Source organism: Talaromyces rugulosus, chromosome VI, assembly GCF_013368755.1.
Source record: "Talaromyces rugulosus chromosome VI, complete sequence".
NCBI lineage: Eukaryota > Fungi > Ascomycota > Eurotiomycetes > Eurotiales > Trichocomaceae > Talaromyces > Talaromyces rugulosus.
Window position 1 is genome coordinate 3,584,939 of NC_049566.1, and position 23,269 is coordinate 3,608,207.

Consider the following 23,269-nt stretch of genomic DNA (forward strand, 5'->3'; position numbering starts at 1 on the left):
TTAAAAGCCGCTTTATAGAATTGGCCTGGCGCTCTAAAGTCCGAATATTATGAGGTGTTATAAGTGTACTGCTGTTGGTTGACGAGGTGCCTGGTCTTGAAGGCTCTGGAGTTGGTGTTTTCACAGTAATTTGTAATTGAGATAGAACTGATTCAGGATTGAATGGTAAGATGCCTGTATGCGAGAATCCACTCATAATATTTCTTATAGTATAGACCTCCTCGCGTATCCCTAGCAGCATTGTGAGAAAATCATGCTTATCAATATGGTTAATACCACAGCGCATCCAATCCTCAACTGCGCGTCCGAAGCGGTGCTTAAGAACTGCAAAAACATCCACATCAAGTGACTGTAATAGATGCGAGGAATGAGGAGGCATACATACAGAAATAATGTCATAGTTATGACAATATTGATCCCATTCTGGTGTTAAATGGCTGCTGTGGCCATCTAATATCAATAGCCGGTATTTTCCAATTATATGATGCCTCGTAAATTTATCAAACACATTTTGAAGCTAAAATAATCCAATTTTATCTAATGTCCATCCATTTGGTGATTGAGTAATTGACCAATCAAGAGGTAAAGTCAGATTTGTATACCAATCAGTCTGTTTATACTTGGATTTGAATATAATCAAGGGAGGAAGCACCCATCCTTATGTGCTTATACATTCCACGGCGGTGACCCATTCGCGATTTCCAGGTTGGATGAGGCTTGGTTTATTCGATCTATCACGGCTGCATATAACTTTTGCAGTGGCAATGATCCCAAGAGCAAATCCAGTCTCATTAAAATTGTAAATATCTTCGTCTGCAATGCCGTACTCTGTTCGAATACGTTTAAGAGTGTCAAAAAAAGGGCCTATAAGCTTTGGATCTTCACATTTGGCGCGGGAATAATTCAATCGACGTGCGAATCGCGTTTTAAGGTCGGTTTGGCGTTTTAAAAAGTTGCTCACCCAATTTATACCAACAGTAGCTGGTGTGGTAGTGTTTCCTCGTTTTGCAAGGAGAATATTGGCCATAACCTGAAGTATTTGAGGTCGGATAGGACATCCACGTGATTCCATAGATAGAATCCATGTACGAAGCGATTCTTCTTCAGTAGATGATAATTTTCGTCAAGTTGAAGCGACAATTGACATTTCAGTACTGCCGTTGACTCGATCACGAAGCGTTGACTCAGGCACTTCAAAAAGACGCGCAGCTTTGCGAAGACTCGTGATTTTTTTGTTTTTCAACGCGTCAATAGCAAGTAGAAGTCGCCCATCATGATTTGGGTCTTTTTTTCTATGATTTTGGACCATTTTTTGATGAAAACGAAGTTTTGAAGTGAGTGGTGGGTTGAAAAGTCGAAAGATTTTGGTGGGGTGCGCGGTTTACTTGTGTGCGCGGCTTACTTGTGAAATACGTTAATCGTAAAATACAGTGCTTAGTCATTCCTCTGGAACAGTGGAGATGTCAACCAGACCAGTCCCACTTGCTGTCGAAGGTCTATTGGAAGACCCAACCCATTTTTTGGCTGTACTCTAACCTGACACAACTGTCTAGCTTGACTCTATTGTTCTCTATTGGCTGAAGTAGCGGATATTCGAAACACGTTAAATCCGTACACTCCGCTCATAAATCCAGCATAACGGCTATTCCGAAATTCAATCCTAGGCTAGATGACTAAGTCCTCTAGGTTAGATTAGGTTAACTAGTTAGTTAACTAACGACAATGGTCGAGGATACTCTAAGCCCACTCTGCAGTCACTTTAACAGTATATCAAGATCAGGTGGCCGATTTCTTGAAGGACTTATTAAATTGTCTTTGTATAGTCTTTTGGGCTTTTTCAACTCTACATCCAAGATGGCACACCTTTAAAGTATTGATCACTATTCCTAATCATGGCCCACTAATCAGTAACTTGCTAGTCTTAAAGATAAGTCAAGCCAGCTAATATTTAAGGATGTTCTCTAATTATCGATACATTTCCTAACATGTGAGGGGATGCCGATGGCCCTGGGGTCTCGCTAGTTCTATATCGTTGTATACATCGCCGTAGTGGCCATACGTCGTCAAGGGGCAGTAGTCGATAGCTTCGCGTCTGGTTGGGCTCCACGAAGGGCTTTGTATGTCTGACGGGGCCAAGAGGAAGTAGGCATAGAGTAGTGGATACGGAGCCCGGCCCGAACGGACATGGACAGGAGGCAGTAGCCCCATTGCTGCAGACGGGCAGCCAGACGCACAAAGCCGGGTCGACACGGCTACAGTCCAACATCTCACTGGGCCATATGGCCGGGGCCACAGAGCCCATCCAGCCAGATGGCTACCGACCGATACCACAGCAAGCCATGCAGCCCAGCAAGCCATGGAGACAGCGCCCCTTGCCCGGCTGGACCGTGAAGCTTACGGTTATTAAGAAAACTACCTTCTAGACAAGATCTGTTGGCTCGCCCTTCGAATGATGAATTTTGCAGCAGCCTGCTCCATCGCGTCGGTGACCTCCCCGTCCTCAGGAAAAATCACGAAGATCGAGTTGCTCCCATCATCCCGAGCTGACTGAAGACACTCCACTGGGGTCATTGAACGCATCCGTGCGTCTCGAAGGTTTGCGTAGTAGTGTTCAACGAAACGGCGGGCTTCCCGCTCCACCTGTAGCGGATCTGACGCACCGAGATCGACTTTGGTCCTCTCACTCCACCGGAGTCCCGTCCAAACCCGGAAAATAATGACACGATTTGATTGCTCGTGAGAAATTGGTGTGCTGGGTGATCGTTGCTGTCGAATCCTGTTGGCCGCTTTTTTTCTACGATCATTGCTACGACCATCGGGAACGCGAAGACCGGTGTCCGCCGTCTCGTTGTCTGGCACCAGGTCAGTGGGAGGGACCTCTGGAGGCGGCTGATGAAAAAGCTCGCTAATGTTGTCCGAAGGCGAGTTGTCAACGTCGATTTGAGTATCACGCCTAGCTGGTTTTTGGCGACCTTTGGTAGGGGGCCGTTGATATGGGGCGTGGCGAGCTGTTCGAGCAAAACGCTTTCGGTTAGTCCTGCCAAGAGGGTGGGTTAAAGAATCTGCATCATTTTCGCCATGTGCTGGAGTAGAATGGCTCGCCAGTCCGGCGAGCGGCTCTAAAGATCGGCCTTCGTCGGGTGAGATATGATCTTCATCGTCGTCGTCTTCGTCACTAAAGAGATTACCTGCAGCCCGAGTCCTGGTAAAACTATCTTCGGATTCCTCTACGGATCGCTGGGCGCTTTCCACTTGTGTCGTTGCTTTCTGTTGACGCGATGCTTCGTCGGCAGCTTTCTGCTCGGCTGGTAATTCCCGACGGGATTCCCCAGGCGGAGGGCTTCGGGGCTTATCTCTTCCAACAGGCGTGTCTGCGACTGGCGCTGACTCCACTGTTGCTGGTGCTGTCCTTTCTGCTGGTTGTTTTTCAACGTAGTGTTCCAATTGATCACCATGGGAAAACTCGAATTGGGCCTTACCAGTTTCTAGAATCGTTTCACAGTTATCCTCTTCCGAATTTGGTGACTCGCGCAACCGGGTAATGAAGTTTTGCATAGAAGATGAGGGAACGGGTTCAGATGAGGCCTGTTGCTCTATTAACACCGGCGGTGGGGCACTCTGGCCATTTTCTAATTGGGAGAGCGTGTTGGCTCTCTGCTGTGCCACCAGCTCTTCTGTCGGGAGTTCTAGTCCAGGACCGGCTGACGGATCTTCTAGTTGAGAGCTTTCCTGTTCCGTGGACCCTGGAATCCGATCAACATCCAACTGTGTGCCTCGATTCTCTGCAAAGATGGGTGATTCAGCAGGGACTGCATCAACAGCTGCAAGACGAGACCTTTCCGCAGCCCGTCGCTTAGACGCTGCGGTCTTCAATGGTCGTCGATCAGCCATTTGCTTCTTCCTCGGACCTAGCGTTAACCGGTGATTCGCTATCCGGTCGTCTGATGGAAGCTCTGGAAGGGTGTCAGCTTCTTCGACTGAGACGTCATCTTTACCCTGATTGAGTGGAGGGGAAACTGCAACTCCTTGCACCGGTTGATTTGATCCAACGTTGTCATCGATGATTCTTTCCACATAATTGTCAGGACTCGGTTCTGTGACCGCTTCTTGTCTTGTTGTATTCTCCGTAGAATCCGCGCTCGATTGGTTTGGTGTTTGGGGTTGGCCGACTGGTGCTGCTATGAACTGTTCAGTTGCAGTATGCTGGACAGTTTCCAACAGCGCTCCTGGGTGAGTTGATGCATCGGGGTGTTGTTGATCAGTGTTAGTAGCAGCTATCATTTCAGTATTTCCTTCTTCAGTATCATTGGCTATACCATGATCGGGCTGCGTTGGACTGCGTTCGTACTCGTTGAAGATGTCTAACTCGTTCATATCTCCTAGTGTGGAGGCCCTGCCATCAGAGAGACTCATCCCGTCTTGATCCACCAACTCAGTTCCAGCGGTAGATCCTTCTCCACCCTCGCCCCTAGTTCGTCTTTGCTGACGGCGAAGTTGTCTCTGCTGCCTCCGTTCCCGCTTCTGTTCCCGCCTCTGACTTCGGCGTACTTCTCGAGCTTGCCGCTGCCGCCGCCGCTCCTCTCGCCTGTGGTCCCCCTGATCTTGCTGATCGCGCTCATCTGTTCGATGATCAGGTCGACCGGTAGCATGGTCTGAGATATCTGCCATTTCGCGTTCATCAAATAGGTTATGTTCTTCAGGAAAGGACAAGGATGACGAATGTGAGCGAGGGGAGTGGTGGCTCGAGACGTCTTCATCCAGCGGAATCTGCGACGGCTCGGAAGGCTTACCAAAAAAGGCGAAATACACACATCGTCTGACAAACAACGCAGACACCTCATTATCGGAGGACGGGCCTTCCATATGATCGAAGAAAAGGAATTTCCTCTCTTGCTCATGAGCCTCTATGCAGGGCTGTCCGCACCGACGCCGGCGAGGGACGGTCGGAAAGGCACGTTGATGGTATGAGGGCTGGGAGTCGGTAGGAATGGCTTCTTGAAACAATTCAAGCATACGGTCAATAAGGGACTCAATAGAACGATAGCGATAGTCGTCACGTTCTCGCGCCTCCAGGAGAGCTGTACGAGCAAGCTGACGGTCCGGTGATTCCCGATTAATCTGCAAGATTTGTGGAGATGTGAAACCCAGCTGGCTAGCCAGGACGGCCATCCGATGGACAGTACGTTGGTCGGCACCCTGGAATTTGGCCTTCACCAGACGCTTACCTTTCTGAACAGCGTTGGGCATCTTAGGATAATGTCGGAAGGCAAACAGCCAGAGTTGTCGATATCCAGCGTCTCTGGCTTCCTCAGCCGTCCCAGAACATTCTCGAAACCCCGTTTCCGACTCTTGGACTCGGTAATGACCGCGAACATGTTCATTTGGGTTATACATGTGTTTCATGGCAGAATACATCGTGGGACGACGGAGTCCGGCCAGATCCACTAATCGTTTTAAGCAACTCGCACAAGCCTCCAAGTAGGAAATATCTTTAAAAAAGGTGTACAGCGAGGGGATGAGTTCTTTTCGACCCCGTAACTTCCTCCAGATAGCCTTTCTTTCAGAGCGGTCAAACTTACTGAATGCCTCGCCACTTAATACGAGACCTTTGACTTTTCTGCGATCCAGCCCTCCGGGGACCAGAAGCTGGAGTTCCTTAATTGTAGCATAATCGATCTTCTCCATTTGGTTTCGGTCGTCACGGACGAGAGACGACCAAAAATCTTTGACGTATTGTAGGTAGTGGACAATTTCCTTCGCAGTCAGCATGGAGATATAGGTACGGGGGAAAGACCAACCTCGTCGCACTTGAGGGCAATGATTCGAGGTAAATTCCCAATGCTCATCACTTTCCACAGACCGGGAATCGGTAACAATGCATCAAAGGCGGAGCGAATAGAAGCATTTTCTGGTTGCGACAGCTGTCGCATCCGCTTTTGTTTATTCGGTGATAATCGGGCCAGCCATCGGTCTTCAAAGCGGCTACTGGCTTCATACTGATACTGGCGCACCTTGCGATACACTTCGCCATCGTTGGGTTGAGCTTCATTAGAATATTCCTCGGTCAATTCTGTTTGTAGCTCACTGCTCATGTCTGTTGAATGATCAGCCCCAACCTAAACGAGATAGCGAAATACAATGTACCGTTCAAATATAGATCAACCGTCCACCATCGCTCATAGGGTGCCAAGAACTCGTTGCCTGCCCTAAGGCGATGCTGTCCATGGAGGCAGACTATCTGGCCCACGGGGAAATCCAGATGAACATGACGGTCAGACTGCTGACCCATCAGGGAGCTCAGGTTCGTCTGCTGGTCACTCAAGGCACGCATGAGATTTTCTTTCGAGATAGTTGCAACGACATGATTTCTTAGTGCAATTCTGTCACAGTTTTCTTTCTCGAAAATGCCACAAAGTCTGTCGACATTATCAGGTTTGTATTCCAAAGGTAGAGATATTTGGCTGATTTTGATTTTTGCAGTGCCCTGGTATTTCAGGTGTCGTTCTTTTGCCAATATTACCTCTGCACTTGTAAACATAGACCGATCCATGTTGCAATTAGAGTGGATTTCTAGTCTAACTGGTTGATAGAAATTTGGAAGAAGAAAGGGGGAGGGGGATACATGGGTATTTATCCTTGCGGCGGCACGAACTAAGCAGCCGAACCAGAGCAGCCGAACTAGAGCAGCCGAACCAGAGCAGCCGAACCAGAGCAGCCGAACCAGAGCAGCCGAACCAGAGCAGCCGAACCAGAGCAGCCAAAACAGAGCAGCCAAAACAGAGCAGCCAAAACAGAGGAGTGTTCCTGCTACCCACTACGTCTACAAGATTCCTCTCGATTCTCCTCTGGTCTCTTCTATATCGTCATAACTTCGCATCCCTGCTCCTTTGCAGTTTTCATAGATACTTGGATTTTACACTCTCCTCAGCAGATCCCTTATCTCAACCTCCCCACACCTAAGCCAAATCCTCACTTCAAGAGATACCAATATGACTACAGAACAAAACGTTGCTACGAAGCTCACTGGAGGATTAAAAAGATTAGGCCTACCGCAGGTCACTCTCCGAGGGAAAAGCAACGATCTCTTACTTGGCTGGGACGAATCGCCGTGGAAAACCTTCCATCACGTATTCAGTTGTGACCTCGCTGGCTCGGTTTCCATAGTAAACTTCCGTACTCACCCATCTCGATTAAGGGCGATACGAACCTTCAAGAAAGATGAAGCCGACATAATGTTGGAAAAGCTCAAGATTCTGCGACAGGAAAACGTTCATCTTGCCCGCGAATACTACAACTATGGGAATTCGGTCTATGTAGTATTTGATGATCTTCCTCTTACCTTGAAGCAAGTGGTCGCTTGTGATTATTATCCAAACGATCACGAAGTGTCCGCTATCCTTGCACAGGTACCGTCGTGGTCCCTGAAACCAATCATATGTGCTAACCAGTAAAAGATTCTCAGCGGTCTATCTTATTTACATACACACGGATTTGATCATCAGTCGCTGACATGCTCCAATATCCTGCTCGGCATGGATGGCACTGTTCAAATTGGTAATCTATCCTTCTTTTATTAGATAAATAGCTGACGGATTTCGGTAGCGGGCCTGGAGTTCTGTGTGAAGAGTAGCCCGAACCAGTCGGACTCCATCGAATCCGTCGCAACGATAGCCACCTTACTGATGCAGAAATATGAAAAGTCAAGCGGTTCAAAAGGGATAGGTGATATTGAGCGCTGGCCTATCGATTCTCAAGCCTTTCAATTCCTACAAGAAACGGATAATGTTGAGACTGTCGACGATTTAAAAGAGGTATGTCAGGACTGTATTGCACCAGAATTAGAGTCTTTAACCATATTATAGTATATTCTTGCGTCTGGGAAATATTCAAAGGAAGTCCTGGCTGGGTTGGCTCGCTTCACGCTAATTTCTGCGCGGACATCTTATTCCTACCCGCCGAAGCCTTGAAGTTCCTCGCAACAACTGTCAGTAATTTTCATGGTTATATATATCTGTCTAGATTGTTAGTTTATTCAGTTAGATAATATTACAACCACATGTATTCCACGCATAAATAAAGAATATCTCCATATCCAATAAAGAAAACATCGGACCCTGAGACAATAATTTCTACAGCACCAAGTCTCGTCTGCAATTCTGTGACGGAATTTTTAACTCAAAACTTAGCGATGATGTCATCAATCTGTTTTCGAGGTGGGTCTCGCAAAATAAGGTTCGGAGGACAGAAACTCGTGTGCCTAGATCTCGATCTGCCTTTTTCCGAAAAGAACATTCTAGAATAGTTGGCTAAGATCATGACCTCACGGCTGCTTAGTTCGATGTTTCATTTTACACGAACCTAATTAATGCTATGAAAAGCCGTACACCTACTATCCAACAATAAAATCAATATGAATTCCTACCTAGGCTGCATGACATGAAAATAACGAGACACGGACGAGAGGGAAAGCAAGAAAACAGTGCAGTGCATGCAATGGGCGTTGATATCTAGCGATATCATGTGCAAGGCCCAAGGTATCAATCGTGACCACACCAGCGCAATACCTATGCAACAATTTCAACTGGCTGGTATTCTACTTCTCGCATTTCCACTTTCTTGTCTAGATATTCGCGGACAATTTTTCTCAAATCATCCCTCAATCCATCTGAAACACAAGCTACGACACTTTAGCATGATGTGAAAACATCCATTCTACTGAAAATCTCACCTAGTACAAGCATGTCCCCTATTTCTTCTTGGGTATTGGAAACTCGTTCAATATAATCCCCCGATGCTTCTGCAGATATTATTTGGTCGTAGCTGGGCTTCCCCTTGTACAGGAACGCACGATTGTGCTTCCCGAAAGATCGTTTGTCATCTTCGGTCGATTCCACGTAGAATGACATTTCCAATATCTACATGTCCGTTAGTATCGGATATACAAAGGGATATGAGCTAACACACATAACCATTGTCGAGAATGTCGTCCGTCAAGAGACTATTAAGCAAGGGTTGGGCTTCGCGAACGAGATCTGTGCTGTTTAGCTCCATATCTTCAGCAGTACATCATCGGCTGTTTACCTAAAGTTTTGGTTTCCCACAGCAAATGCACGCGACGTATTCGCGCTGTCGATGTATTGTAACCATATAGAAGCTGTTTGATATAGGGTACCACGCCAGCTATCCCGAAGCCGCTAGCAATAACGAGAACTGTTTCATATTGATCTACTGCGTAGCTGAGACCGAAGGGGCCAGTCACGAGTGCAGAAAACGAAGCTGAACCACTGGGAGAGGCGTGTTTGTATATTCTAGAGGTGAAACCTCGACGGACTTGAACAAAAAGTTCCAACGTATCTTGCTTCCCTGGGGACCAAGAGGTAACCACAAAAGGGTGGGACTGCAACCAGGAAGAAAAGCTTACCGAGGGCATCCATAACTGAATATACTGTCCGGCTCTGATCTCAAGCGGTCTCCCCAGGGTAACAGTCATCTTGACGACCTGTTCAACGTTTTCGCTGTCTCCTTGTTTTGCGAGTTCCTTATTGGTTTTATTAGGCTCTGCTTTTTTACATATAACCATCGCTCGGGGGTTTGGCCGCGACGACATGAAGCCGTTTTGATATAATAATTTTCCACACTGGTAAAGCGTGGTCGATCCGAGAATCGCCAACGGAACATAGAGATACAGCCGAGGGAAGGCGGAATCAGATGGTATGTGCTTCCAGATGGCGTAAAAGGAGACGGCTGCGAGTCCCTGATGAGTTCGCAAGAATAATTCGTAAACGTGTTTGCGGAATATTGGAATGGAAAATATCATGATTGTTCCCAGAGTGGCCGCGCCCTTGGAACGATTAGCAGATAGAGATTTATGATGGGAAAGTTGACATACAACGATAGCAAACACATTTTCTTGTCTCTTGAGCGATAGGTTTTGCTGTATTGATAAGGCGACCAAGACGTGGAGTGCCACCAAACTACTGACCATCCATCCTGACGCACGATGGATCCACTGGCAGGTCTGCAAGGAAATTCCAAGGATGTCTGCCAGTAAACTCTGATGGACAGTCATAAACAAGGGAATCATATTGATTAGAGCGAGCCTTCCTGTTTTAAGGTTGGCTTCGTCCCAGGACTGGACTTGGAACAACATAAGGAACAGGTTAAGAGCTCCATAGACCAGACATATGATGATACCTGCTCTAGTCCATGGCCCAAACCATCGATGGCGATTAAGAAAATATGGGTAAAGGAGATGCCTTGACATCCATACAGAGATCGGATGAGTCAAACGAGTGAAAGATGGTCTAGCTCGAAGCACAAAGAGTAGTAAAAGAATACCTCCAGCGGCGACCCCAGAGATGTTAATCGCATCCATCGTAGATCAGCTTCAGTTGCAGTATCCGTGTTGCAATTAGTGCGGTAGATAGGAATGTTCCACGGAGCGGTGCCAAGTTCTTTATAAATAGTTGAACATACCGAAACTTAGGTATTGCATTAGCACTCTGGTCGGGTTCTGTTGAAACATAGCAGTAAAACAGAGCACCAAAACAAAGCCTAAAATACATTGACTCGGAAATATAAATGAACCATGATTCCCCTTCTCAAAAAGAGACTAAATAATAGCCTTCAGATCAAGCTAAACCGTGCTACATAATGGCCAGTGATCCACTTTCCAAGAAACGTCGCCTGGATACTCCCAAAGCCAGGTGCCAGCAAAGAGCTCGACTCAGGAAGACTCTTTTCAAGAAATGTCACCATTACAGCATCGAGTGTGATGCAGATGTCTATATGGTCCTGCGGCTAAAAGGATCCGGTCGGATCTTTACTTTTCAGTCTGACTCTACTGACGGATTCAGCCCGTCTCTCCGAGATCTGGTACGCAACCCTTCTCATTTAGAATCCTGTTACTGTAAGATCCTAAGTGTAGCAGGAGTACCACTGGCAGAGACCGTCGAAAACGACCTCAAAGGACTATATTAATAAATGCGTTACATCACCAAAGGACGGACGCAAGAGCATGACCACGCCAGCCTAGACATGGAACCTGAAAGTTCGTGTTGAAGTCCGAGACTGGTGGCTGTATATTTCATGTTTTAGTCTGCTATATATGAATGAGTGGTTAGTTACTGTAGCAAAGCTTATCATCTAGATAGAGCCGTCTAAGTTTGGCAAGTCCTATTTTCTTATGTTGCTGAGACTCGGAGGATGCGGTGGTACTGTCTGTCAGGGATCTCTTCTTACGTCATCCGTCTGATTTGTGACCAGCAACTTATAATATCGTATTGAGTATGAGTAAACGGAGGGACCAAGTGATCGTGCCGGCACCGGCAATCATGTTGCTGTTCTTTACAACACCACAGAATCTCTCAGCATCTGTCTTCCCGTTAATATCTATTGACTATAAACAATTGAAAATATGCCCAACATAGGAAACATAATAAAATCAAACTGTGGTAACATATTAAGAGAGCTAATGGCATTAAGCAAGAAAAAGAAAAACGAAGTAGCCGCCTGCAGCCACGAGAATGTACCCGCAGATCAACCAATCAACAACTAACAACCGATCTGCAATTGACAAACCAATCGGTAACGAGAAACCAGTCGGTAACGAGAAACCAATCTGTAATTAACAACTGATCTGCAACTAACAACCGGTCCGTAACTTAGTCACGATGCCCCAAGTATTGTAGTAAGCTCTTTGTTGCAGTGTCCATTGCGGTCTTTGTATCAACCGGATCGGGGTTTTCAAGTGGAACGCTGAACTTCAAGTATAAGGGGTCTATATGGCCGGTCAACTCTACAACTTGATTTGTAGACATCGGTAGATTAGCAAAAAGTGGTTGCATGAATGGGTCCAGTGACTGGAAATGAGCAATAGCGTCTGGATACGCGTTTCTCATGTAGCTGATCAAGAGCTCCAGTGAGCTATCCGGGAAATTAGAGCGATTGTCACTGGTATAGCGTAAGCATCCAGTTTGTCAACTTAGGGGTCATGACATACATATGAATCGCCTCAGCTAGTCCACAGGTTAGAACAGTAATGATTCCAATACTACTTGCAAGTTTCCACCATCGTTTGCCGTAATTTTTGCAGTCCGAGACATGGCCCCCGTCGCACTTCTTGCCATTTACCTCCAACTCACCAACGTTGGCTAATATTGACTTGTGGTATACAGCTGTCAAATCATTACCGGAACGCGGGATAGTTTCCCCATTTTGATCTCTTGTCTTGAGCCGTTCCACGCCAATATTGACAAAGATGAAAAATATAACTTGTGCCAGGCGACGATGCACCGATTTTTGTTGTTCGTCATTTTTGGTTTCCATTAGAAACCTAAACATGGTGGTAACAATTTCTGCTGAAGGGAAATTGTGACAAGGTGGAAGGGAAATCCCATGAGTTCGGTAATCTTCCAAGAGCCACCCTTTTAAGTCATTCAAAAGGATACCTGTGTCACTAATTATTTTATCACCTGCTTGATAAATAATGTGCAACTTCTTATCATTAATAGGTCGTTTGGCACGTTTGGCAAGAAACCTAAGCAGATTTAACCGCACTGCCTCGTCCGGCAACGAAAGCTGGCCATTTTCATTGGGATCACCACTGCACGGCATCTCTGATGGGCTCAATGCTATCTGATTTGCAGACGTTGATGCTGTTTGGCTTTTCGTTCTTTTTCTAGACTTTTCTGATATGCGAACCTTTCTTTTAAGTGCACTATTTGTGAACTTTGGGGTGTGAGAAGGGTTTGACTTGGGAGATGGATACGACGCAGCCGCGACGTCAATGGCCAAGTCATCGTCATGTCTGGTGCTCCTTTTTGGATCTTCACCAATATCCGGTACTCTTGACTCGGAAGTAAAGCCCAACCTAGACTGAGCATTATTAACGAGACCCTGGTGACCTCCCTCGCGCAGATCGTGGTTTGCGGACGCATCGTGCTTCAACCAATCAATTTCAAGAAGTCCCTCGCTCCCAGTTGGCATTATGTCATTTAGGTACGGTGTCTTCTCGCTCTCAGTTCCTATAAGAGTCACGCACATTAGCAGCACGATCTGGGAGAAATGGGGAAACAATCATATTTCGGGGAAAGGAGTACCTTGATGAGAGAAATAAGGTATCATGGGGAACGATTCGACTCCGTTCGGGATATTAGATCCAGGAACATATAATGCATTGACTGCAGGTGGCAGGAGACTTTTCATCCTGGCGAGTGTTTCTTGCAACAAGGTAGGCTCTAATGTTAGGAGAGCCACCAAATTGGACGCTAGAATTTCACAGTACTGGCGAGCCATCAGCGACGGATTTATTCGTCTAACACGACACCCTCACCTGTGGACTTTTGGCATAGTCATGCAGAGCTGGGTTATACAATGTTCTCTGATTTCAAATCATATTAAAACCAGAAAATCAGAGAGGGCTCTCGAATCCTACCGACGCGTCTACCATAATCGATGTAAAGGGAAAAGAGCGGCGAATCTCTCCCGAAGTCATCTTCAAGTAAGGATGAGAGATGGCCACGAGAGACCAAAAGTCGTGCGACCCCTCCTCGGGCTCGCTGAACTTAGCCAGACACGGGGGAGAGGGGGAAGCAAAAGCTATTTTTAAAAGGAAGAGTAAGAACGAATAATGACCAGCATATCGTTTTCCAAAAGGTAATGACAGTGAGGGGAGATAAATGAAGCTGTCGTGGTGAGGAAAGTTGGGGAAGAGAGCAGGCGACTGCCGGCCACGGGAGGGCGAGCGCCGGATTTTTAAAGGCGGCCATTTTCAGCACCTCAAGAAAGTGATGGTCTCGAAATGAGGTGAGCAGAAAGGCGCAAAGGCGAGAAAGAGCAAACCCGTTGCCGACGGTAGTGGGTCGGCGTGACGAAAATCAACGTGATGAAACCCGTGAGGACTAAAAACGAATGCACTTTTCAGGTACTTCGTTTTGGTGAGTGACTCACGATGGTCATTATGCCCGAGAAAAACTAAGCTCCAAGTTCATCAGTCCTTCCGGTTGATTGTAACAAACAAGGCAGTCCAGCTGCGGGGCGCATGGCCTTGACTGTCAAATCGAATCGAGTAGAATCGAAAGGAAACCGCTTCACAGAATCTCTTACCACGAAATAGAGGAAGTAAGGTGCAGGAACGCGATTTATGGATTCCGGAAGACATGCGGAAGATAACCATGTGTCTTATAATGCTCTTTCCTGAATGAGGGGTAATTTCCGGTCCACGCATGATCCTCCTTATCTTGCCAGGAACGGTATGCGACGGAGATCCGGATCGACATACAATCTGGGGACGTGGCTTGACATTTTGGCTCCGGCTCCTTAGGCAACAGCCCAAATAAAACACCGCCATTGACGTCATCTCTTTGTTTCTGAGGTAGTCATCATGGGTTGCTCTGGTGCCTGCAGAAGTAAACAGAGCTACTCTGCTTGGAAATTTTCATCTAATTTCCAACATGTTCCCGCGAGAGATGATGCCGACTTGCTGTCTGTGTAATGACAAAGAGAATTACCTCGACCAATCGAGGCGTGATCATCGGTGATAATAATATCCAAGGAGCTTCTTTGTTTTGACAAACACCGGATGGGAAATAATTTATCAGAGATAAAAAGGGGCCGTCATCCCTGCACTATCTTGTAAAGATAAATATCACATAGTAAATACGTATCACCTTCTATTTTTAGGCAGTATGTCGGGGGCAAGATGTATCACCTAGTGTTTCGTAACGAGGCCTATCATTGTCAAACCTGACAGATTTGACAAAATTGCGTAATTAAAAATGGGTCGATTGGTTGCTTTTGATTGGCTGTAATGTGAGCTAACTAATAATATATCTCATATATTTCTTGGCGTAGTTCATGCAAATACTTAGTACAGTATCACTGCCTGCGGCACGATGCTTGTTCTTGATTGGACGTCCGCGGACGCCCCACCATGATTAGGTCGCTGGGCTCGGCGCCAACGGGATCGCTCTACGACCAAAGAACCGACTCCTTACCACACAGATGAAACAATGTCCTACGATTATCCGTGTCTTCTACCTTCTGCGAGCGCCAGATTTGCGCTTCTCTGAATGGGAATAAGTTCACTATGAAACGTGCGCAATCTCCCTGTTTACATGACAGCGGCCATGACGAGCGACCGGCCAAAGTGCGACGGCAGGAGAGTTTGAGCACCCCTTCAGGATCACTGAAGAGAGAGCAAGAAGAGCAGATCAAAGTACAACATCCGCCTTCACCCTTCTCTCCCAATCCTGACAGTGAGGTTGGTTACGATTCCCTCTCGCAGTGTTGAAGTAATTGACTGAGTCTTAGAATCCGGTCAATTTGGAACGTCAAGCAACGACTAGGCCTTTCCTCACGAATACGGCAACAGAACATACTGATGAAATCTTTGACTGGATACCCGCACCATCGGAGATCGGTGAGTTGGATGATATGAGCCAACCGGCATCGAAAAGATCGCAATCGCGGTCAATCTCTACTGATCGTGGGCGGGCGCGATCCCTCTTATTAGATAGTGACAGGAGCTCGGCTCGAGATGCTAAGTCATCCGCGTATAAGGCTGTCAACTATATTACAATTCTTAAGACTAAAGATTGCTTTATACGATAGTTATCCTCTGGTCCTCACCCCAACAATATTGTGCTCTATGAGTGACTTCTCTATCAACCGATCGAACCCCCCTAAGGCACATTATTCGATGATGAATACATTACAGACTTTCACAATGTATTGCAGAATCGGTCGGAAACGCGTCTTTTTATGGACCTACACCCTCTTCTTATACCATCCGCTGAGAATCAATTTATCCAGGGAAAAGCAAGACTGAAGGATGTCATTGATGGATATAATGATCTGTGGGTCAAGATGGAGCCAATATATGGCCCGAAGCCACAACCGGATCACGCGCGAGGTTTGAAATGGTCGACATTTTCCGAGAGTCAACGGTGAAGACTGGGAATCGAATTAGATAAGAAATCTCTATATACCGCTCGGGAAGACATATACTTCCTATATTTGACGGCGGAGATTAAATGCGGGAATCAGGCATTAGACTTTGCGGACTGGCAGAACATGCACAGCATGTGTATCGCTCTACGAGCAGTGGTGTCTCTCTCTTGGATGGCCGGTTGCCCCAAATGGGTCTATCGGAGGATCCTCGGTTTCTCCGTGTCTCACGACCTAGACGGACTCCGAATCTACGGCTACTATCCGGATATTGATGGCGAGAATACCTCGTATTTCTGTTGGCCCGTTTCGTAGTTCAATATCTGGACGAAGGGGGATAAATGGACCTGCTATCGGTTTATCGAGAACCTGGACCGCGAATTTCTCCTGATTCATACCGACCGGTTGATGCGATTGCTCGCCGATGTGCCTGACGTAGGGGAATCCTCTTTAGGGGTCGATGTTGAGATCGAGTCCCAGTTGTCACGGACTGGGTCGCAGGAACGTCCCGGGATACGCCGAACCGCATCCTCACAAGGCCGAGGCTTACAACCCGAGCTTCGCATGATGGTGCAGTCATTGCAACAACAATTAGCCGAGCAGCGGGAGCGAGAAGACAAGCGAGAAGCAGAACAGAAGGTGCGGGAAGAGAAGTTACTAGCGGAGCAGAGAGAGCGAGAAGAAAGACTGCTAGCAGAGCAGAGAGAGCGAGAAGAAAGATTACTAGCAGAGCAGAGAGAACAGAAGGCGCGAGAAGACAGGCTTCTGGCTCAGCTAGAACAACTCACCCGGAAGCTGATTGAGAAGTAAACACTGAGAGGAGTTATATGATTGGTCATGTTTGTTCGTACGCCACAGATCCTTCGTTATGAGTTGGCTTGCTTCCGTTATTGTCCTGGCAAAGGAGAGGCAACAGTGTAAAACAGGTCATAAGAATGAGACAGATCACAGCATGCACAGTGTGAAAGAGATTATGGAATGGACAACTCACGGCGTGACAAGTCAAGGAAAACGAGAGCCTACGACGTGAAATAGATCACGCCGTAGAACAGCTCACGCTCGTGAAACAGGTCATGCTATGAAACAGCCCACGGAGTGAGACAAGTCAAGGCAAAGGAGAGGCCACGACGTGAAATAAGTCATGATATCAAAGAGAAAGAGACTTGAGCAGTTACAGGGTGGTGGTGGTCACCCACCCACTTACCAAAGCATGAAAACATGCATGGCCAAGCCCACGGTCTGCCATGCAGAGTCGCCCATTTTCTGACAGCAACAATTAGCGGAATAGAAGGCTCGAGAAGATAGGTTTCTTGCTCAGTTGGGACAACCCACCGAGAGACTGACTGATAAGTAATCACTTTGAGTTAGTAAATGATTGGTTCATATTTGTTGGTACCTCGAGTCTATAAGGGCCTCTTAACAAAGTAGAGTTTCATGTGGAGCGAGAACAGCCTATTGTATAGACTTTCTTGGATTTAGGAGAGATGATTGGCCAGGTATACCCCACAAGCGTGCCTCTGTTTCTGTTTCACAAGGATTGTTGCTTATTGTGCCGAGCGCTGATTGGGCTTCAGGCTGGTGTCCTGGTTGAGGTGGATATACATACAATAAATTGAGGACACTATTGGTTATATATACCTGGGATCTACCCAGTGTTCTCATTGCAAATCAACCTCCTTCCGAACTCAAGTCTAGCTCCTACGTCGTGCTAATTATTCCTTTTATTCGACTATATACGATCACAATCTTCAGCTCAGTTCATCAAAGTTGAGTGATCACTGTCGTGTTGGCTATCTTGGTTCCAATGGGTAACTAACAGAGGTTTACCATGGCGCCTTCGTCTAGCCATACAATGCTAAGCCCTAGGCTCTCCAAGGTCATACTACACTAATAATGAGGGGGGGTCAGGATCATTAATTGGAATAACCGTTGAGTTGTTCAGTTCCTTCGACCTACTCCATGAATTTCTGGCTAAATTTAACTGCTTTCTCAATATGACCGTGCCCCAACTGTTCCTTCTTCACCGTCGCCAAGGCGTGACCAGCGGAAATGATACTATTGATCTAAGACATTGGATCAGTAAATACAAGCAATCCCTATCGACAAGTTTGAACGGTATTGATCCGGGCCAAGTGAAATGAATCACTTCCGCATTTGTTGTACCAGACAGGAAGAGGCAGTGGGTCTACTTTATGGCTGTGCATGCGCATGCTGGTAAAAGTCCACGGATGGCCCTGTGGGAAGCAGCGCTTGAGATGCACTGTAAGTGCAGTACTGAGAACTATAAAATGGTGTGAATGTATGGTAGCTGGTTGGCTGGGGCACAGTATCTTGGGAACACGATAGCGATTGCATTGAATGGCGGAGAGGAGCTTGTTCGTTGAGATTCACAAGCCTGGAAGATGCATTGTTCCCGTATTCAAAAGCTCTTTGGGGAAAGACAACTATTTCTCCGGGTGTGCTGGTTATTGAATTGGCATGATCCAATTGGCTTGTTTGCCACCGTCGCCTCTTATAGTTCGTGTCCTCGGACGTATAAGAACTTGGTTGCAGTGCGGGATCCTCTGAGTATTCTCTCTTTAGATGTTTCGGCTTTGCTTCACTTCCATCGAAGACAGTCGGATCTAAGTTGGATTAACGCCAATAATCTTGAGTATTCAGGGCTGATCCGTACCACTCTGACACATCATCAACTCTTCCGCCTTTTTTCGAACGCGAAAAACTTGATCGAGTAATTTCGATTTCTCCGGGGGTTGAATTACAGCCCGTTTAGCAGCTTCGTGGAGTATTTCTGCATTGATGTTGGGGAGATAAAGATCCTGCATGATGTGAAGAAGCAATTTCATTCGATCTAGATCTGTAAGTGAATAGGCTTTCAAATGGGGGCTGAACCTACGTTCTTTGCGAAGATGAGCTGGTTCTTTATGTGGAACATCAGCAGGCCACCAGCCAGGCTTTGTTTCCTCGCCTGATCTGTAAGGGTGCATGGCTTGTTTCCGCGGTTCAACGGCTTTGATTAACTCCACGGCGATCCCACGGCAATTTGACTGCTGTAAGCGATCGAAAGCATCAAAATAAAACGTGTTCACCTCATCCTTGTTGCTAATATTCAACGGGACTGGCTGCATGGATTCATTCTGATGGGCCAGAGCGAAATCAAGGAAACGTGTCTGAACTTGGAGATCGAAAAACTCGGCCCCAGTGTTGGATGCTTGTCGCACCTGCCCATGCTCGTCTGAGTACATGGCAACCCACACTTGGGGAGTTCCCTGCAAGCAGTTAGTCAATCGTTTTTGTCCGCTGATCTTCGCGCTCCTTTTGGTCCTTGATGTCAAAGACTCAAGCCATTCGAGCCGTTGAGAAATTTTCAGGGGGGCACAGCTACCTGGATAGGGAGAAACGAACATGTCTCGTTTCCCTGCGACCTTGTGACCATTTCCAAAGCTTATGAGAGTGGAAGAAGACACGACCGTATTGACAAGTTGGCAAAATACTTGAATAGCATGGTGAAAGAAAACGGAACGCGACGGGAACTTCGCTCCCTCTTATGTCAAGAGAGATCGCCTTCGCGTACCTCCCACCCCGCAGATACCGCACACAAGAAATTAGCGTGGCATGTCGAGGTACACAGAGAGCGGCCGATCAGGAGAACTATGACAGGCACTCTGAATCGATATTTGGGGCCGACGCGAGCTCCGCTGTGGCTTGATACTACCAGGCTAAGTTGACTTTTTCTAGGATGTAGCCACATGCATGATGGCTGCAGCTAGACAATGCTGCAGTAGATCCTATCCCAAATTGTACTGTGTACAACCAAGACCATTGATTGGATGTCATGATGGGTGGCTGCTTGTTTACTCATACGTCTCAATAAAATTGGACGCGGCTAGCGCCAGGAAAATTCAATATGATCGGATATTCGCCGAGTATGATGGGGCTCGCTATGAAAAAGCTCTCTGGATGGCAACGAAGTCATTGATTCTCACTTTTTCCCAAATCAGGTTTTATTCGAACGCCTTAGTGCATATCTATATTTGCCTTCACGGTTCAGACGCATGAACGGAGTGACTTGGGAGTCTTCCACAAATCCAGGCACGTCTGTACGGTCGACGGGATCTATTCAACCGGTTTTGTAGGCCCCAAAAACAAACCAAGCGTCTTCTCCGCATACATGCTCCTGAAACTGCCACCAAGAATTGGCCCATGTCAATAATACCTTGCCAAACTCTACCGTCACTATCACAAGGTAACTCCTGTCACAAGCTCCACCCGCACACTCGAATAGATACATTGTTCTCCCAAAGATGGATATCCCCCGGCCCTCTCTTTGCATTCTCACTCGATTTATTCTCATATTTCGGACATTTCGTCATCATCAGATTCACTTTGATTTTCGCCGGCACGAAGTTCTTCCTGCAGAAGAATCAAGAAGTAGACGAATTTGGGATATAGTGGCCAATACTGTTTGTGACAGAAACATTTCACATATGCCCTGCCACAAATTTTGTTGATCATCGATTCCGTTTGTGGTTCGGCACTCAGAGCGGTACTGATATCCGGGCGGATACTACGGCTGTGTTCCCCAAGCACCCATCCAAAGAACTCCACGGCTTTCTGGTCGTGTTCTTGTTGGTGGAAAACAAACCACACATGCCTTGGATTTTCTGCATTCTGCATGTTCACAGAAAAGACGAGGGAAGAAGGTAACCAAATTTGGAGGAATTCCGCGGGATCTATCGACAGTTCGCCATGGGAAAATTGCTCAGGTAAATCAAATATTGCATAGCCTCGATATTCGCGTTCTTCGTATTTGACTCGCTCTCGTACTTCGGGATTGCTAGTTAGAATACTGATGTGCTGGGAGGGAAAAGGATCATCAAAAGCGCCAAGAAGGTCATCCTGTGGTGATGCCATATCAGGAAAGAGATAATGTTGGCTTTCCACAAAAGATTGCACTTGTTTTGTCTATGATCGTGGTGGCCAAAAGACAGGAGACTGCCTTATATAGCTCATAACCTCCAAGCTAGGTATCCGAGGAAAGTTGACAGGGATCGCTCATCGTTTACTGCATGCCTCCTAGCAGAGCAGTGCCGTTCCAACTCTTACACAGAGCATACAAGCGCAGAAGTGCTCCCAAACCTTAGTGGTCAGCCTCTGGCCGCATGTGATCAGCCCCGAGGTCGGTGCTCCAAGCCTGGCCAAATTCATTTCTGTAGACATTGCAGTTCGGTACGCAAGCCACACCATGAATCCTTGCTGCAGCATGCAGATACCACTCAATGTTTACGTCGAACCTTGGCTCAGATAGGAAATGCTGACGTACCAGGAAACCTTCCAAAGCCGCATCGTACAGAGTCTAAGTAGACCAAGGTGGACTCCGCAACAACCAGATTCTACGTGTATTCGTTGCCGCTAGCACTCAGCCACTTGCATATCAGCTGCAGCTGGTAAATACCGATTATCCAGGACATTACTGCAACTTTACAGCTCCTCTAAACCGCTTTGAAGCATAAACATTACTAAAATATGACAGAAAACTGCCCAGGTAAAGCCATTTAATAGTAAAGCCATTTAATAATCACAAAACATGTTTAGTGAAGAACAACCGAAAAATAACAACCGAAAAATATAACCTAGATTCCCTCGTTCGGAGCTCCTCGACCTCGGTCTGCTCTGCGGTGCTTCCACCTAGAAATTGGGCCTATCGGATCCTGCTGAAACAAAGTCAGTTATATGTATGATCCTGATCTGTGACGGAACATCGTACCAATCTAGCGAGTCTGCCTCTTGTCCGTAATTACCTCACTCTCGGATGCATCACCAATCGTAAACAGAGCCGAACGATTACTAGCACGCATGCTTTGCAACCGGATAAGTGGGAGTAACTCCATTTCTCGCTTCCATCCGGATGTGTTTTTCAATTTGCTAATAAGAATACCTCGGAGCCGTATCTCTAGAACAGAATGTTCGAAATCTAATTCCACGATTGTCGCTGTATCAAGGCTTTGGTATCTGGAGACTGGACCTTGGGGATCTTCATTCTCTTCAGCAATCCCCTTTTTCAAGTTACCTATTTCCTGACGGCGGCGATCGGCCCTATTCACCTAGTTAGTAAGACTCATTGTACTCAGGATGACAAGCTCACATTTTTTCGTTGAAGATGTTGTCTTTGCTTTCTGTCCGCGGGCTTTTGTCCACAGCGAGACAGAAGGGTATTGGAGTTTTTATATCCGTTGGGTCCAACTGTCGAGAAACTCTTTTTCTCTGCGTTCTTGTCTAGCTTTCGGGGTTTCCGACCAAGCTAGCTGAACCGGTGAGAATGAGCGTATGTGTCAACTATTCAAAGACTTAGATCCCTGCTGCAGAATGCAAATATAGTCATTTGTGTCGATCGCTTGGATTCAGCCGTGGCAACAGGGGGGCATCTGCACTCGCTGCCTTGCTGCAACATGCAGATGCCACTCAATGTTTGCGTCAAACCTTGGCTCGGATAGGAAATGCTGACGTGCCTGGAAACCTTCCAAAGCCGCCTCGTACAGAGTCTAAGTAGGCCAGGGTGGACTCCATGACAACCAGCTTCTATGTGTATGCGTTGCCGCTAGCACTAAGCCACTTGCATATCAGCTGCAGCTGGTAAATACTGTGTCCGACGAGCACTATCCTGAGTTTATTCTGTTGCCGTTGGTACATGTGTAATTAATGACCGAACCATTACAGGGAAGCTACTGAGAGAAATTATTTGGCATTCATAATTCAAAAGATTGCATTATCAAACAGAGACGGTTTCGTACCCGCATTAGGTACCCTGAATACTCCTGATCCTCACTTTGCTGAACTAATTAGTGTTTATTATAAAACAGTTGGTTTCGTTAACTTACATTGTAACGCTTGGGTCACCAAGCCTTTTATCGGACGAAACTACCTTATTGCCTTCAAGAGTGTCCCAAAAGATTTTTGCCATGACACTGATATAAATCAGAAGGAGTATTTACTGCTTAATAGAAAGGAACAAACCCATCCATTAACCAGACGCCTCTCTCACCCTGTTCCATCTGCTCTAAAAGATCGGTCATACTCGGGTCATCGACCCCAAGGCGAATAGGCTTGTAATCGACTGAATGAACGCTAAAAACGAGTCACTTCAAGTTCAAGTTAAAAATTCTTAACTAACCTCTCCACAGGACGGTGTTCTTCGTTATTTCTATACCAACATGCCCATATGACCACTGTGTCGCCTTGTTTTGGTCGTCTCCCATTCCCACTAGGCGGGCCCGACGGTAATCTTGTTAGTCCCATTCGGCTGGACTTGTATATTGAACAG

The 23,269-nt window shown here is 46.7% G+C and overlaps 8 protein-coding genes across 8 annotated transcripts; 2 read left to right on the top strand and 6 right to left on the bottom strand.

The window, feature by feature from the left end:
- Positions 1-2,418: 2,418 nt before the first annotated feature.
- On the bottom strand, positions 2,419-6,550 carry TRUGW13939_11550 (uncharacterized protein; the record flags this gene model as incomplete). The annotated part of the gene is made up of 3 exons (XM_035494656.1): positions 2,419-5,754; positions 5,799-6,094; positions 6,145-6,550. Coding segments are annotated over 3 exons (4,038 nt in total), but the record flags the coding sequence as incomplete, so codon positions are not given.
- A 439-nt stretch (positions 6,551-6,989) lies between these two features.
- TRUGW13939_11551 (uncharacterized protein) lies at positions 6,990-7,967 on the top strand (the record flags this gene model as incomplete). Its single annotated transcript, XM_035494657.1, has 4 exons — positions 6,990-7,406; positions 7,455-7,554; positions 7,603-7,811; positions 7,863-7,967. The coding sequence occupies 4 exons, from the start codon at positions 6,990-6,992 to the stop codon at positions 7,965-7,967; spliced, it is 831 nt and encodes a 276-aa protein (XP_035350550.1).
- A 597-nt stretch (positions 7,968-8,564) lies between these two features.
- On the bottom strand, positions 8,565-10,150 carry TRUGW13939_11552 (uncharacterized protein; the record flags this gene model as incomplete). Its single annotated transcript, XM_035494658.1, has 5 exons — positions 8,565-8,677; positions 8,729-8,915; positions 8,965-9,032; positions 9,082-9,841; positions 9,890-10,150. 5 exons carry the CDS (start codon positions 10,148-10,150, stop codon positions 8,565-8,567), a joined length of 1,389 nt encoding a protein of 462 aa, XP_035350551.1.
- A 1,513-nt stretch (positions 10,151-11,663) lies between these two features.
- TRUGW13939_11553 (uncharacterized protein) lies at positions 11,664-13,450 on the bottom strand (the record flags this gene model as incomplete). The annotated part of the gene is made up of 5 exons (XM_035494659.1): positions 11,664-11,952; positions 12,002-13,025; positions 13,101-13,284; positions 13,334-13,381; positions 13,436-13,450. The coding sequence occupies 5 exons, from the start codon at positions 13,448-13,450 to the stop codon at positions 11,664-11,666; spliced, it is 1,560 nt and encodes a 519-aa protein (XP_035350552.1).
- Positions 13,451-15,088: 1,638 nt separating this feature from the next.
- Positions 15,089-16,758, top strand: TRUGW13939_11554 (uncharacterized protein; the record flags this gene model as incomplete). Its single annotated transcript, XM_035494660.1, has 5 exons — positions 15,089-15,262; positions 15,313-15,421; positions 15,719-15,913; positions 15,971-16,246; positions 16,403-16,758. The coding sequence occupies 5 exons, from the start codon at positions 15,089-15,091 to the stop codon at positions 16,756-16,758; spliced, it is 1,110 nt and encodes a 369-aa protein (XP_035350553.1).
- Positions 16,759-18,138: 1,380 nt separating this feature from the next.
- Positions 18,139-19,384, bottom strand: TRUGW13939_11555 (uncharacterized protein; the record flags this gene model as incomplete). The annotated part of the gene is made up of 3 exons (XM_035494661.1): positions 18,139-18,572; positions 18,623-19,217; positions 19,334-19,384. 3 exons carry the CDS (start codon positions 19,382-19,384, stop codon positions 18,139-18,141), a joined length of 1,080 nt encoding a protein of 359 aa, XP_035350554.1.
- A 914-nt stretch (positions 19,385-20,298) lies between these two features.
- On the bottom strand, positions 20,299-20,862 carry TRUGW13939_11556 (uncharacterized protein; the record flags this gene model as incomplete). The annotated part of the gene is made up of 1 exon (XM_035494662.1): positions 20,299-20,862. One exon carries the CDS (start codon positions 20,860-20,862, stop codon positions 20,299-20,301), a length of 564 nt encoding a protein of 187 aa, XP_035350555.1.
- An 857-nt stretch (positions 20,863-21,719) lies between these two features.
- On the bottom strand, positions 21,720-23,204 carry TRUGW13939_11557 (uncharacterized protein; the record flags this gene model as incomplete). The annotated part of the gene is made up of 4 exons (XM_035494663.1): positions 21,720-22,044; positions 22,827-22,913; positions 22,963-23,062; positions 23,120-23,204. The coding sequence occupies 4 exons, from the start codon at positions 23,202-23,204 to the stop codon at positions 21,720-21,722; spliced, it is 597 nt and encodes a 198-aa protein (XP_035350556.1).
- Positions 23,205-23,269: the final 65 nt, after the last annotated feature.